The sequence below is a fragment of the Schistocerca nitens genome, chromosome 12 (genome assembly GCF_023898315.1).
Source record: "Schistocerca nitens isolate TAMUIC-IGC-003100 chromosome 12, iqSchNite1.1, whole genome shotgun sequence".
Taxonomy (NCBI): domain Eukaryota; kingdom Metazoa; phylum Arthropoda; class Insecta; order Orthoptera; family Acrididae; genus Schistocerca; species Schistocerca nitens.
Window position 1 is genome coordinate 9,501,821 of NC_064625.1, and position 14,253 is coordinate 9,516,073.

A 14,253-nucleotide genomic window follows, 5' to 3' on the forward strand; every position below is an offset into this window, starting at 1 on the left:
GTTTCCCTGTCCCTACCTCCTCCACACATATATTCTTCCGAGTTGCTTGCCCACTGTTGCACAGGCAATCAATTTTTATAAAATTTCGTACTGGCATCGAGTATAATTCGAAGCCAAAAAACTTCGCGCACCAATGTGACACAAAAAATAGTTGTTCAATAACACAGGCCAAGCTGCCTCTTTCCACTTTTGTCGCACCTAATATACCTGTAAGGTACATGTTGAGTTTCAGACAGGTACAACAAAAAGATTACTAAAACATGAACTTAGACCTTGTTCTGAAATAGACAATATATATGTACACATTCATGCAAATGCAGCTTAAGAGTCTGGCCCCAGCAGCCAGAGACTGTGTGTGTGTGTGTGTGTGTGTGTGTGTGTGTGTGTGTGTGTCCAGAAGAAGGCCTAAGCTTTAGTGTTTAGTAGTCTTTTTGTTGTGCCTGTCTGCGACTCAGCACTATATGGTGATTAGCACTCTATCCTTTACATAATATTGTCATTATTAAACCCTAGATTTTCCTTTATTTGATGTCCATAACAAAGCTAGTTATATTATTTTAATGTCTGTAAATGTAGCAAGAGGGCTTTTATTTTATTTTTTTGCAGTGTGTAGTTTTGAATATGCTTCCCCTAGAAGGCTGTGTCCACATTGTTGCAGAAGAAGCTGAGCAGCACAGTCACGGTCCACGGGTTGCACGGCATGACACGTGCCAGTTACCTTTCTAGCGCAGACTGCAGGAATGATCACTTCGTCCAGCACACACAGTCTCCACACACTCGGATGCGCATCTTCCTGTCCACGGTATCTCATCTCGTGTAGCATAATCTTCAAGTGATCACAATCTATAATTGCTTGAGAAGCTTTCAAAGTCCCATCCGAAAATGACGTCATGACTACACTCTTGTAAGATGATGAATTCTAAGGGCTGTGTATGGCCACTTATACCCACACAAATGACACATCTTCCTGCAGGTTTTACATATTTCCCATTAGCCACATTCAGCAGAGACGTTCTGTTGTCGACAAATACAGTTTTCTGCACCGGGTGACGGTACTTCTCCGAAATGACTGAATATGAGGCTCCAGAGTCCACAAGAGTTCGGGCTGGTCGGCCATCCTTGAAGATATCGACATAGTTTCCTATCATTTTTATAGTGTTCGACGGCGTAGGATTTTTCGTTTTGGCCGATCTCACCTCCTTTAGTTTTCCAGGTTGCGACGGCTAGGTGATCAGCTCGAGCTTTTAAACGGTGACGGAGACCTCGATCGGCATGTTGGGGGAGCGTCCTCTCCAGCAGCTAGCTTGTGGCGATGGTGACCTACTTCGTCCTGCACCAACATCTTCTTGTTCATCTTCGTCATCCCAGAGTTGGTGTCGGCTAAGATCGGTCTGCTGTCTTCTGGCGCGGGCAACATCAAATATCCATCGCCTTTCTCGACAATAGTGCACCACATGTCCCGGTCGTCCTCAATGGAAATATACTGGTTTGTTATCCTGGGTCCTCCAGATGTCAGTCTTCCTTGGTGCCCAAACAGGTTCCTCATGCAGCATTGTAGGAACGTAACTTCGCCTGGGTCTGCACTCGAGACACTGGCAAATTGAAGTAGACGAGAGCTGATCGTGAGAAAACTGCATTCATCAGCCCAGAGAGCCTGTATGAGTTTAAGGTAATGCCGTTTGGTTTGTGTAATGCACCAGCAACTTTTGAACAGATGATGGACAATCATGTTAAGTCACCTGAAGTGGACTATGTGTCTTTAATATTTAGATGACATTATAGCGTTCTCAGAGACATTTGATAAACACGTAAAAAGACTGAGGGCCGTTCTTAAACATCTCCAACAAGGCAGACTGAAACTTAATCCAAGAAAGTGTCTCTTTGGAGCAAAAGAAATCAAAATACTCGGACACTTGTGTCAAACGAAGGTGTGTGGCCAGACCCACAAAAGGTGAGATCTATAATGGAATTTCCTATTCCTAAAAGTATTAGAGATCTGAGAAGCTTCCTCGGATTACGTTCTTATTACAGTCATTTTATCAAAGACTTTTGCATCAAAGCCTGGCCGCTCCAAGAGTTGTTAAAAGTCGATGCTAAATTTATCTGGGGTGGTGCTCTTTCGATGTGCTGCGAAAAGCTCTGACGACTGACCCTGTACTTGGTCTGTACGATGAGAGAGCACCTACAGAACTACACACAGATGCCAGTGGGTATGGGATCGGGGCTGTTCTGGTGCAAATTTTGGATGGAAAAGAGAAGGTTAATGCTTATGCTTCTAGGACATTTACAAAAGCCGAGAGAAACTACTCGACTACAGAAAGAGAATGTCAAGCTGTGATCTGGGCCATGTGCAAATTTCGACAGTACCTCTATGGAAGGCCATTCACAGTTGTTACAGACCACCATTCACTTGTTTGGTTGACAGGTCTTAAGGATCCAACAGGGCGACTCGCCAGGTGGGCACTACTTCTTCAAGAATATGACATTACCATAGTGTACAAAAGTGATAGAAAACACCAAGATGCCGACTGTCTCTCAAGAAACCCTGTGCAAGACCATCAAGACAGTGATGAAGATAGTGACTGTCTCGCTGCACTCCAGGATCTCTCTGCTGAGCAGAAGAATGACGCCAAGATATCTCAAATTATGGTTGCCTTAAATCAGTCAAGAGGATGTGAAAGGACAATTTAAGGTAGTTAATGGATTACTTTGCAAGAAAAACTTTGATCCGTTTGGAAAGAGGTGGCTACCAGTGATTCCTAAACACATGCACTTAGATGTTCTACAGAAATTCCATGACACACCTGAGGCCAGATATTTAGGATTTATTAAGAAATACATGATAGGATCCGCAAGAGATTTTTCTGGCCAGGTTTATTTAGGAGTGTCCGTCACTATGTGTCACACTGTAGAGAGTGCCAGAGGAGAAAGGCAGTTCCTCAGAAACCACTTGGCCGACTCGTACCAATTCCACCAGCAGAAACGCCTTTCCAGCGTGTTGGGAATGACCTCTTCGCACAATTTCCAACGTCTGCTAGTGGCAATATATGGATTATTGTTTGCACTGATTATCTGACACACTATGCCATTACAAAAGCCGTGAAAACAGCCGAAGCATCCGAGGAAGCCAAATTCATCGTGGAAGACATTGTATTAAAACACGGTGCCCCAAGGTCATTAATTACGAATCGAGGGAAAGTTTTTCGATCGAATCTTGTCACAGAGATAAGCCATCAGTGCAACAGTACTCATCACCTGACGACTGCCTACCATCTGCAAACTATCGCCTTAATAAGACCTTGGCCAATATGCTATCAATGTTCGTCAATGTCGAGCAGAACAACTGGGATAAGGTGCTACCTTTCATGACGTTTGCCTACAACACTGCCAAACAAGACACCACAGGATGTACGCCATTTTTCCTGGTGCACGGGCGTGAGGCGACTACGACGACGGACACTGTGTTTCCGTTACATCCCGATGATGTGGACGACGACTACACGGGCCAGGTGTTCACCAGAACTGAGGAGGCTCTTCAGTCAGCTCGACTCTGCACGCTGCAGGCTCAAGAAAACGATTGCCGAAGGTATGACGCGAGCCACTGCCCTGTTGTCTACCAGCCTGGTGACCTCGTCTGAATCTTCACTCATCTTCAGAAGGTCGGTCTCTCAGAGAAGCTCCTCAGGTGCTACTTTGGACCTTATAAGCTGTAACACAGTTGTCTGATGTTACTTACGATGTCGAAGATTTCGACCCCGACGCGAGACGACGAAAGATCAGAGGTAAGGTCCACGTCCTTTGAATGAAGCCCTACAAGGATCCTGCCACCCAGGGTAAATCCGAAGCTCCAGCGACAGGCAACAGGCGGAAAGGTGACAAAGAGCGTAGAGGCAAAAGGCCAGGGCGAGCATCAGTCATCGGGAGTCGGAGTATGCAGGACCGATGACTCGTTCCCGGACCAGGACGTAACACCGAGATGCTGTTCTCTTAAACAGGGAGAAGAAGCTGAGTAGCACATTCACCGTGGTGTAGTGGTTATGATACTAAACTGTTGCACGGAGGGTCGTGAGTTCAAAACTCACCTGAACTGTAAGATTTTAATTTCTACATTCAGTTCGAGTACATTCTAGAAGTATCCACAAATGTCAAGAATCATTGTACTGGAATGTTCTGTAACTGTATATATACCGTATGTGTTCTGGCCGGAGGCAGTTCGCTCTGCGCTCTTGTATGTGCAAGTGCTGAATACACTTTTGTTAAGTGAAGTTAGTGTTCGTCATTCATCTACTTACACCTTCTTCTACGTGACAATATTTTGTGTGTGTCACAGTCCCATCTGCGCCTCCATCTGTGCTGGGCGAATGAAAAAATGTGTCAGTTCTTTACGTAAAATGGTACGAATAAACTGGGTGGATACTTTTATATGTAGGCAAAATTAAAAATTCAGAACAAAATTGGATTATCAAGTAACTCTTATGACAAATTGATGAGCATTAGCCAATAACAGGTGATAACAGGTTTCAGCCATTACCGCTGCAGTTCTATCGAATAAAGATTGTTGTGTGACTTTAACTAGTAAGGAGCAGTTACCGGCGAAGAGAGAGCGATCTATTGCCGACACTCCCTTTAAAAATAACAATCGCAAACACACAAAAGATGTAGAGAGTAGAAACCTCGTATTAATCTTACCTCCGATTGTGAAGACTACCCTCTGCACATTTCCCCACAGTTCCGCTTTCTAGAAGATGTCGTGCTCTTTTCTGTGCAGCAAAGTATAGCCCCAGTGGCACTCGAGGATACTTCACAACGAAAGTAAAATTACCTGACAAGATGGGAATCTGACTTACAAACAAGAAGAATAGGTCCTATTTAAAAAAATTTTAACGAAAAAGTTGTCACATTGAGGTGTAATGTGTCATTCATGGAATGAGACGTTCCACGTCCTCGATATTGGCACAGCTCAGAGAGGAAAACTGTCAACTGTGAAAATGTCAGCTTTAACGATGTATTTCTGCGCTTCTGAGTACGTTAACCCAGTGTGGTATAAATCGGCATGTGCCGACAAAAAGGACCTCTCCCTACACGAGAGCAGCGGACTGACAACTGGCTGCCTACAACCGACACCAGCTGACAGACTCTGCAGCCCGGCTGGCATCTGTGCCAGTCAGGCGGGAGGCTGCATACGGACGGCTATTTCACTACAGTTAAACTAGATCCACTGCAGACTTAGAGGAACGAGCCACTTTACGAATATAGAGACACGTGAAATCCGAGGAACACCACCAGATCCCAGTCAGAAGTGCTCACGACTGGCCCACAATATAGATCGTGACAATAAGAGTAGTATAATTATTGGACGACTCGACTCAGAGCCATAATTGTAAAGTGCTTAACCTTTTGGAGAGTTATTTCTTTTTAATTAATTACAATATAATCAAATCACGAGGGAGGAGGGAGGCACTGCGTTTATTCCATATACAGGTGCACTCTCGAGGAAAATCGCCCGCATTTTGAAGAAACACTAGGTCCGAACTGTGTTTTGTCCTCCGAATAAAACTCGTGCACTGGTGGGGAGCACCAAATATGACATCGGTTTGAGGAAGGCCGGCGTGTACCAGATTCCGTGTCAATGTGGCAAGTCGTATATTGGTCAGACGATGCGTACCATCGAGGATCGATGCCGTGAACACCAGAGGCACACTCGACTGATGTATCCGAGCAAGTCGGCGGTCGCTGAACATTGTTTGTCGGAAAATCACGCTATGGAGTATGAACGCATGAGGATTCTGGTACAGACGTCGAGATACTGGGACAGCGTTGTTAGAGAGGCCATCGAAATTCGCACCAATGACAACCTCATAAACCGTGACTGTGGCTATAATCTTAGCAAGGCTCGGGAACCTGCGATTGGGTTAATTAAGAGTAAATCGAGCAAACATATAGTTGTGACGACCACGGCGGACAGAGCCATCACACCGACGTCACTTCAGATGCCGTCGCAATGTGTTCCACGGCGCGACCGTGGCCCGGGGCGCGGACGGCGGAGTGAGCGCGCTGCGGGTGGAGGGTATTTAAATCAGCCGCCGCCGCAACCGAACCCAGTTCCCTCTGAGCAGCCATAGCGTACGGATCTCCGTGCCGGCACGTTCACAGGAGCTCAGTCCGTCAGTTCACCTGATGATGGCGACATGTATGATCGCCGAAATATTGTGCCAGTTGGACACTGTAGACCGGCAGTACACCCGTGGATATTTTGATTATCAAATACGATGGGAGAAACTCAAGAATCGCAATTACAATATAAGTAGTGCAAAGCATGTGACCTTCTTCTTCTTCTTCTTCTTCTTCTTCTTCTGAGGACAATGATGATGACGAAGGTGGTGGTGATAATCATGATCATGATGATGATGATGATGATAATAATAATAATAATAATAATAATAATATTGTGGCTCACTTTCTGCAGAGACTGCACGGCACCATCCCACGGTAGGCTGCCGCGCGGTATGCGCGTCGGCACAGTGGGCAACAGAAGCCTTTGTTGCGCTGCTGGTAGCAGGAGTCGCACACCGTGTAGTGGGCGTGCCAGCGCGACGAGTGGCCGGCACCCGGCGTGCGTGACCCGCAGTCCGAGCACACGCGGCAGCACTGTCGGGGGAGCAAAACGTTACACGTTAAACACGAGTGAGAGTAGCAATTGACTCGGTACCTACTTGAGGTAACAGGCACAAAAAATTGCAAATCGCACACGACAAATTTTCGCAAATGCCAAATAAACAATAAAACTTAGCACAGAAAATTTACTCTTCCACAATTATTTCTAAAAACGTAGCTCTCCTCCTTTCAGTAAGTACTCAAATTCTACTAACGACAGTACCGTGTGTCTGACCTCTCTTCAGTCAGGAGGGCAATTCTGCAGGCATCTGACGACGCTTCCCCGCTGACAGTTTCGCTATTTTCTCGTTCACTCGATCGAGAAGTGTCGAGAGACCTCGACGGTCGAGCTGCCCACTAATCGGGGAATACACTTTCTGTGAGCTAATGGCACACACTGCCACTGTACCCAGGCGCACGTGTCACTGAGGCCAGGTCCACAGCTCTCTTTGTCAAGTAATATTTTTGAGTGTTTCGGGTCACCCACCCCTAATTATGGACAATACTCTGAGCAGGGTGGCTACTCAATCTTGAGGGGGGGAGGGGGCGCACCCTGAGAATCTGAGGTGACTGTGTTGGTGGGGAGGGGGTAGCACAAACACAATTACTACTTTTCTTTCATCTCAGCCATAAGGAATAGTTTAACTGCTGTTTTTAAACATCAACAATTTATATGGAATAATATTCGTGTAATTAACATACTTTGAAATATTTAGTATTTTAAAACTTGTAATTTATAAAACTCAATAAAAATTAATTTTAATGCTATGGTAAAAATGCAGAATTCCCTGAGATTTCCATGATTTTTCCTGGGAAAACATAAATCCCTGAGACTTCCAGGTCTTCGAGAAAAATTGCCACGCCATTTGAGTGACTTTAATGTTGAAAGTAAAGCAATCAACAATCCAAAGATTGTTTTCGACACCACAGTGCTTCACTAGGCAGAGACCTGTCGGAAACAGTACGCTGTTGCCTTCCACCGACCTCTGAACAAACTTATCGAGTCATTTATATGGGGGCTGACAGTTTAACAGGGATTCCGAAACGTGCTGCAACTTGGAATTTTACGCATCCACAAAACTACCAGAGGTGAAAGAAGTGGTATGTGACAGATAATTATCCTAAGATTGTGCTATTTGTATTTGTAATCTGGCACTTTGTCACACTTTAACCTGCACTTAATACTCTGTATCGCAGATCGAGCAATCTGGTGACTAGATTCACACTGTTTCTCTAGCACAGGCTCACAACTGCCTAGTATTGCACAAAAACCCGTGGCTGTCCAAACCTTTCTTTCATCTATTACTGTACAACTGTCGAGAAACACAAATCGTGAAATTTTCCCCAGACACTTTTCTTTTAGAATACTGTTTGAGCACCTTAAGCAATGTCGTGTAACTATATTTGTAGGTAACTACAGGAGAAAATGCATCTTCCACGGAGGTTCAAGGTTCAGTTCTTCCAAATGTCACCTTCCAACGCACGTAGACACGAGGCCGTGCTGGAAATCAGTCTCCCACCATATCTTCCATTTTTAAAATCATGTGATCAGTAAAAAAAGAACAACAACTTTGTCTTGATTCTCAATAGAACTTGCAATTTACAAAAGATCAACTAAGGTCTAGTACGTCCCCGCCCATACTCCTTCATTAATGGGTCAACATCGCTACTCAATCAAAACCAGTATATTAAACAAGACGGTCCGAGCCACTGTCAACAAGAACTGGGCGATACACTGTAACGAAAACGTACGATCAATATCTTTAACTGGAGAGTACAAAACAAAAACCCTGCCGATGCCACCAACATAACGAGTGATGCCACACGTGAGGACTTATTGACAGGTCACCGTCATTTACGGGGCACGTACGCACCTTGCACTTCCAACCGTACTTGGGGACGGTAGTAACGACGGGTCGCAGACAGGTCTGGTGGTAGCCCTTGTCGCAGGACTCGCAGACGATCATCTTGGACTCCTCCTCGCCCGGCTGCCGGCACACTTGACAGACGCGGCACCCCAGGCACTGCCAGCCGGCGCGCACTCCGGGCAGCAGCGCCATCGACAGGCACAGGCCGTGCCAGTGCTGTCCGCACGCCGTGCACATCACCAGGTTCGCGACGTCGCCCAGCCCGAAGCAGCTCACGCACGCCCCCTCTCCGGACACTGCGGGCAGTCGGACAGGTGATTACGGTGTGCACGTCCGTTCGGACACTCGTTAAATAAATTGTGTTACTGACTCGTTCAATTTCACGTTTAGTGTTAAAAATTATACGATAGTACCCTCGAGGTCACAACACTCGTAATGGCACACACTGCCCTTCAACTACTTAAATTAAATTATCAGTACCGATAAGTTTGTACCGGAGAAGAGTACTGCAGCAGACTTACAGAGTAAGGGGACCTGATCCAAGTGGAGGCTGCAGACCACAGTGACGGACTTGCACTCCTGGAACGCACCGGATGCGGCACTGCAAGGGAAGTGGAGGGCCCGCCCGCAGTTGGCGACCCTGCACACGACACTCGCCCCGAAGTGGCCGCAGTGTGAACAGCGGCGGTTGGCCGCCTGCACCACAGCCGACGCCACGTTGCGGAACACCAGGTCCTCGGAGCGTGTCACACCTTGCGACCACAGTGCGCACGCTTGGTGGACGTAAAAATGGCCTGTGGGAATGTGCACATTATTAACTTTAGAGGTAGCAGTTAACTGATTTCATAAAAAGCATTATTTCCTAAATTAATAATGTGCGTTGAAAAAATTTTATCAATAGACCCTCACAGGACATCCATATTTAAGAAGAAAGGAGTCAACAGCGGTGATGCAACGGCTGTTATGACATTGGAGACTAAAAGAGATTACCGACGAATGAGAACATTTGTCAATAAAACTGTGTCTGTACATTTTTCAGAATTACTGTAAACTCATAAAGGACATGCATTCATGTTAACTACTGTGGCAAGGGAAATCAGAACAATGAAACGTAATGTCTGAGCAACACACGATGGTGAAGTAAATGGTGGTACAGGTTCTGTATGCATTGAAGTGAATGTGGACAGAAAAATATCAGCTGTCACGGCTACTTCATTGAGAAGTGTAATCAATTTTCAAGTAGCTGCATAGGGAAGAGATCAAATGTTTGATACACAGCACACAATTATAACATACACCTTTATTTCAGAGTGACAAACGAAGTAGCTTAACACTGCACGACAGCAATTGTTCACCTGTGAGAATACTGTACAAGAGAATTGCAGGAACAATATTAAATGTAATTGAAAAGAAAGAGAGAGAGAGAGAGAGAGAGAAATAAAAAGATAATTTTGAATGCTAAATACGCAACACTAACACAAAAAAGTCAAACACACTCACCCGAGGCTTCAAAGATGGACGCCACATCCGGTTCGTCGAGGTACCCGACTACACTGAGTTCGTCCACTGGTTCGACGGAATTAGTGGGGCAAGGATTTCTGTGAACACAAACCGAGGCACACTCACTATACGAGAGCAAATTCTTAAGGATCCAAAAGCTTTTGTCCAATTGTGAGAACTGTTACAATGTGTTTAACAATTAATAAATCTGCACACTACATATTCACACAGCAGGAAGGAACTTCACATAAATACAAAAACAGGCTTTGTGAAGTAGTTCCTAACTTGGAATCACGACACACTTTTTATGGTCTAGTTGTTTCTTAGCAATGTAGTTCATTAACAGCAGTTCAAATAATGTAGAGGTTTACTCCTCTCAACTATCTGTCAAAGAGTGGAGTATACCCCACATATAAATCATCTTGGCAATCTCAGTTTCTGCAGAGAGTAGCATAAACATCCGTACATGTGTAATATTCAAACAGCCGCAACAACGGCATAAAATTCAGACTTTCGATGTATCTGATGCGTTTGTAATTTCTTGTAAGAGCCACAAAGGAGTTATACCACTGAATCTGCTCCAATAGAAATCAGCTGTTCTGATGGGGAAAAAATCACTGTAATTCCATTTACAATACTGATTCCTGTACCTTAGTGATTAACATAGTTGTAAAAATATGGTGGTTTTTGTTTCATGAGCCCTAGTACATATCTGCCTAGTTGAAAAACAAATTGCAAATATATTTAATGAATCAAAAGTAATTTTATAATTTGAAATGAAAAAGAAGCACGTTTCACAATGTGTGAGTTCTTGTGCGTGTGGTGTGAGGGGAGGGGGAGAGGGGCACACGCGCCTATCAGGGTGGACTGCACTCACCATTATATGCCATACTGCAGGGCATTAGACGTAGATCCACAAGTGAATCAGTGCAAAATGAGCTTCATCATACAACTCAACTAAAATGAGGGATGTTTGTGGAGCAGGGGATTAATTACAGAGGGAGAGTGAGCCTAAAGTACAGTATATCTGTCTAAATGGTCGTATGTCAAATATGTATGTTTAAATGGCAACATGTCACAGTGGTTATGAAGAGAGGAAGAGATTTGCACAGGACAGACTAGCATATAGAGCTGTATCAAACCACCCTTCAGACTGAACACCTACTACTCCAACTACCACTACTGCTACTACAAGGGTTATTTCCTACTTTTGTGAAGACTGAGTGCCAGAGCCAAATTATGCTTGTTTAGAACTAATTTTTTAATCTTCCTGTTAATTTCCTGTCGGTTTTGTTGCCCAGCTATAGACAGCATCAGCAAGGAAATCTTCCATAACAGTTTTTGACATCCAGGCGCATAAAAATCAGAGGTTTGTCATTGAATTCCTTCACTGCTTAGCAAACAGTCCCGAGTAACACGGGACAGAGGGTACAGTGTTCTAGTAGTGACAAAAAGGAAATGCACGATAAACTAGACTGCAGTCGATCCCGCTCCCTAAGAATGGCTGCCATTTCGGCCAACTCGTCCACGATGACCGAAAAATTGTGTACACAGCTTAATGTCACTTGTAATGTCTAATGTTGAAGGAGCTATATTCTGAACATCGTCACCGGAGATGAGACGTGCTGTCATCACTACGAGCTAGAATCTGAAAGTGTGTCCGTGGTTTGGTTAGCTGCTATTTCTCCGACAAAGAAAAAGTTCTAAAGATAGTTATCTGCTGGCAAAGTAATGTTCACAATCTTCTGGGACACGCTGGGGCGTTTCTTTCAGATGCCTTAGAGCCTACGGGAAGTGTCGACACAGAACACTGCAGGACTACAGTGACTAGTTCAAATTTTCAGCACCACGCCAGAGAATAAGACAAACTTCCAATTGTAATGTGATATCGCTGGGGCCAGTGCCACTTTTGCAAGCACGGAAATTGTCAGATTTGGCTGGGCTAACCTACTACATCCACTGTTCGGTACCAATTTAGCAGCTTCCGACTTCCGTCACACTGAGCTGACAAATGACAAACTGTGTAGCGAACAGTTCTGTTAGACCGAGATGCTGTTGTCGAAGCTGTCAGTTCAAATTTTTGCACGTGTGGCACACGGGCTGTTGTCGTCGTCAGATAAAGTGTATAAGGAACGGTGGTGCCTCAGCTGGGAAACTGATGACACGTAGCTGAAATCATTCTGCTGAACCGCATTATTCTGCTTTCCTTATCTCTCGAAGCATCTACGTAAATAAATGGGAAATACCTGTTTCGGAATAACACCCAACTCCCATACAAATACTACCCTACAAATTTGCAGTAACATTCCTATACAATCCAGACTCCGGGAATACGAGACTCGGCAGACTCACTTGCACTTGGCCATGCTCTTCTGGCGCCGCACAGTCACCGCGAGGCCTCCAAATGCCGGAGCGTGGCCGTTCCCGCGGCTAGGGCTGCTGCCGATGACGGAGTCGGCGTCGCCCGCCAGCGACAGGCCGCCCTCGGCGCCGGCATCGCTTCGCTCCTTCAACAGCGCGGCCAGCTCCTCGGGGGAGTACGTCAGCTGCAGCAGGTCCCCCTGTCCCAGCTGGCTACGCTCGCCCAGGTTGCACAGCGCGCACACCTTGCCCGGCCTGCAACGGTAGTCGGTGAGAGAGACTGTGTTTCCTAATACCACCGATCGTGACGACGTGCAGGCAGGAGTCTGAACGGGACGTCAGCACGGTCTGTAATGGCGGGAGGTACAATAATATAGCACGTAACGATTACAATGCTCTCCACCGAAGTAGGTACACCGAGGTCATGTCACCCACTTATGGCATTCCAAACAGGTGACATTAATGCGAATATCAGATATCGTCATTTTTTGTCTAGTGTACAAAGGATCACTTTCCAAATGCAAATTCTTGACTACCCTTCAGGGAAAAAAGACTATTTCACCGTATAAAACTTTTTCTCATTTCGACACATGGAAAACCTAGAAGTAGTCCAGGAAAAAAAATAATTGGTTGCTCAACCATCTCAGAAAAATTTGATATTTGCTGGGTGAATTCTCTAATGTTTAATGAGCTCAAAACATTTTTTTACAAATTTTATATTGTTTATCATTTAGAAACAGCAGAATTTTTGTTTCAGGTCACAAGCAGTTTTTTTGCATTTACAAGCATCTGCAGTTTTTTTTTTATATTATTCAGTAACAAGTTGCCCCAGACCTTTCAAATAAGAACAATTTAGTCCAGCATGCAGTGCACTATAAACTGAAACCATGATCACCTAGATGAATGCATTCCCTAATATATTTTTAATGGCTCAAATTTATTGGTTACAAATTTTTAAAAAAATGAACAATATTATTCCAAAGGAGTAATTTCTCAGCCTTCTTATTTTTGGTGCTATTACACCACACAGTATAGTTACTTTTTACATAGTATCAATGATGGGAAGCTTGCATTTAAAAAAATAGACCATGTTAAAAAACTTTTTTTGAATGTTTCCATTCTTTGGCCTGTGATATCTTTGTTAGAGGACCAAACAAAAATCTGAAAAATACACAATTAATAGACCTTTATAGTATCAAACATCAGTATAAATTTCAACTAAGAGAATCAATGGAAAATAAAAACAAATTACAAATATGAGTAAAAAATATGTTTCTTAGTATCTACATCTATACTCTACAAACCATCATGAGATTGATGGCAGAGGGTATATCTCATTCTACCGGTTATTTGGGTCTCTTCCTATTCCATTCAATACCTAGACTAAAGAAATAAACTATTTCAATTAATTAATTTAAACACACGAAAAAACAGTAACGAATGATTGATTGTCGAAACAATCCCCTGCAGAATGTTCCAATGGGCTAGCAGATAGTATCTGCAAGTCTGCACATGCTCACAGACAAGCCCATACAAGTCTGTGTGTTGTGTTCCCCCTTCCAACAACATCTGTTCACTCATACTGAGTTAACAACGGGCTTTCCAAGTGTGCAGTTTAACAATGGAATCTCTGTCTTCTATTGGGGTTCTTATTAATGAATCTTGCCATAAAAGTGTGTATGGATTGTTTCCTAAAGACATTAATTGAAGATTACAGCAAAGAAGAAAAAGTGTTGTTTTACTAATGGGTTGGCTCAGAGGTTAACTCACCTTGCAAGTACTGTGAAATTAAATGCTTAAAAAAATTGTATCACCTTTTTGGCCATCTTGCTTGGAATTCTTTTAAAAAACATAGGACACCCATAACAAA

At 44.2% G+C, this 14,253-nt stretch overlaps 1 protein-coding gene across 1 annotated transcript in view; it reads right to left on the bottom strand.

Annotated features, from left to right (window-relative positions):
- The window catches only part of LOC126215310 (histone-lysine N-methyltransferase 2D-like), a 459,193-nt gene that overhangs the window by 408,881 nt on the left and 36,059 nt on the right, over nucleotides 1–14,253 (bottom strand). Inside the window, exons 5-9 of the mRNA XM_049941991.1 lie at nucleotides 12,375–12,638; nucleotides 10,023–10,120; nucleotides 9,044–9,316; nucleotides 8,529–8,818; nucleotides 6,458–6,648 (exon numbers count right to left, since the gene is read on the bottom strand). Coding sequence (XP_049797948.1) covers nucleotides 6,458–6,648; nucleotides 8,529–8,818; nucleotides 9,044–9,316; nucleotides 10,023–10,120; nucleotides 12,375–12,638 — 1,116 coding nt within the window. The remainder of the gene's footprint in view (nucleotides 1–6,457; nucleotides 6,649–8,528; nucleotides 8,819–9,043; nucleotides 9,317–10,022; nucleotides 10,121–12,374; nucleotides 12,639–14,253) is intronic.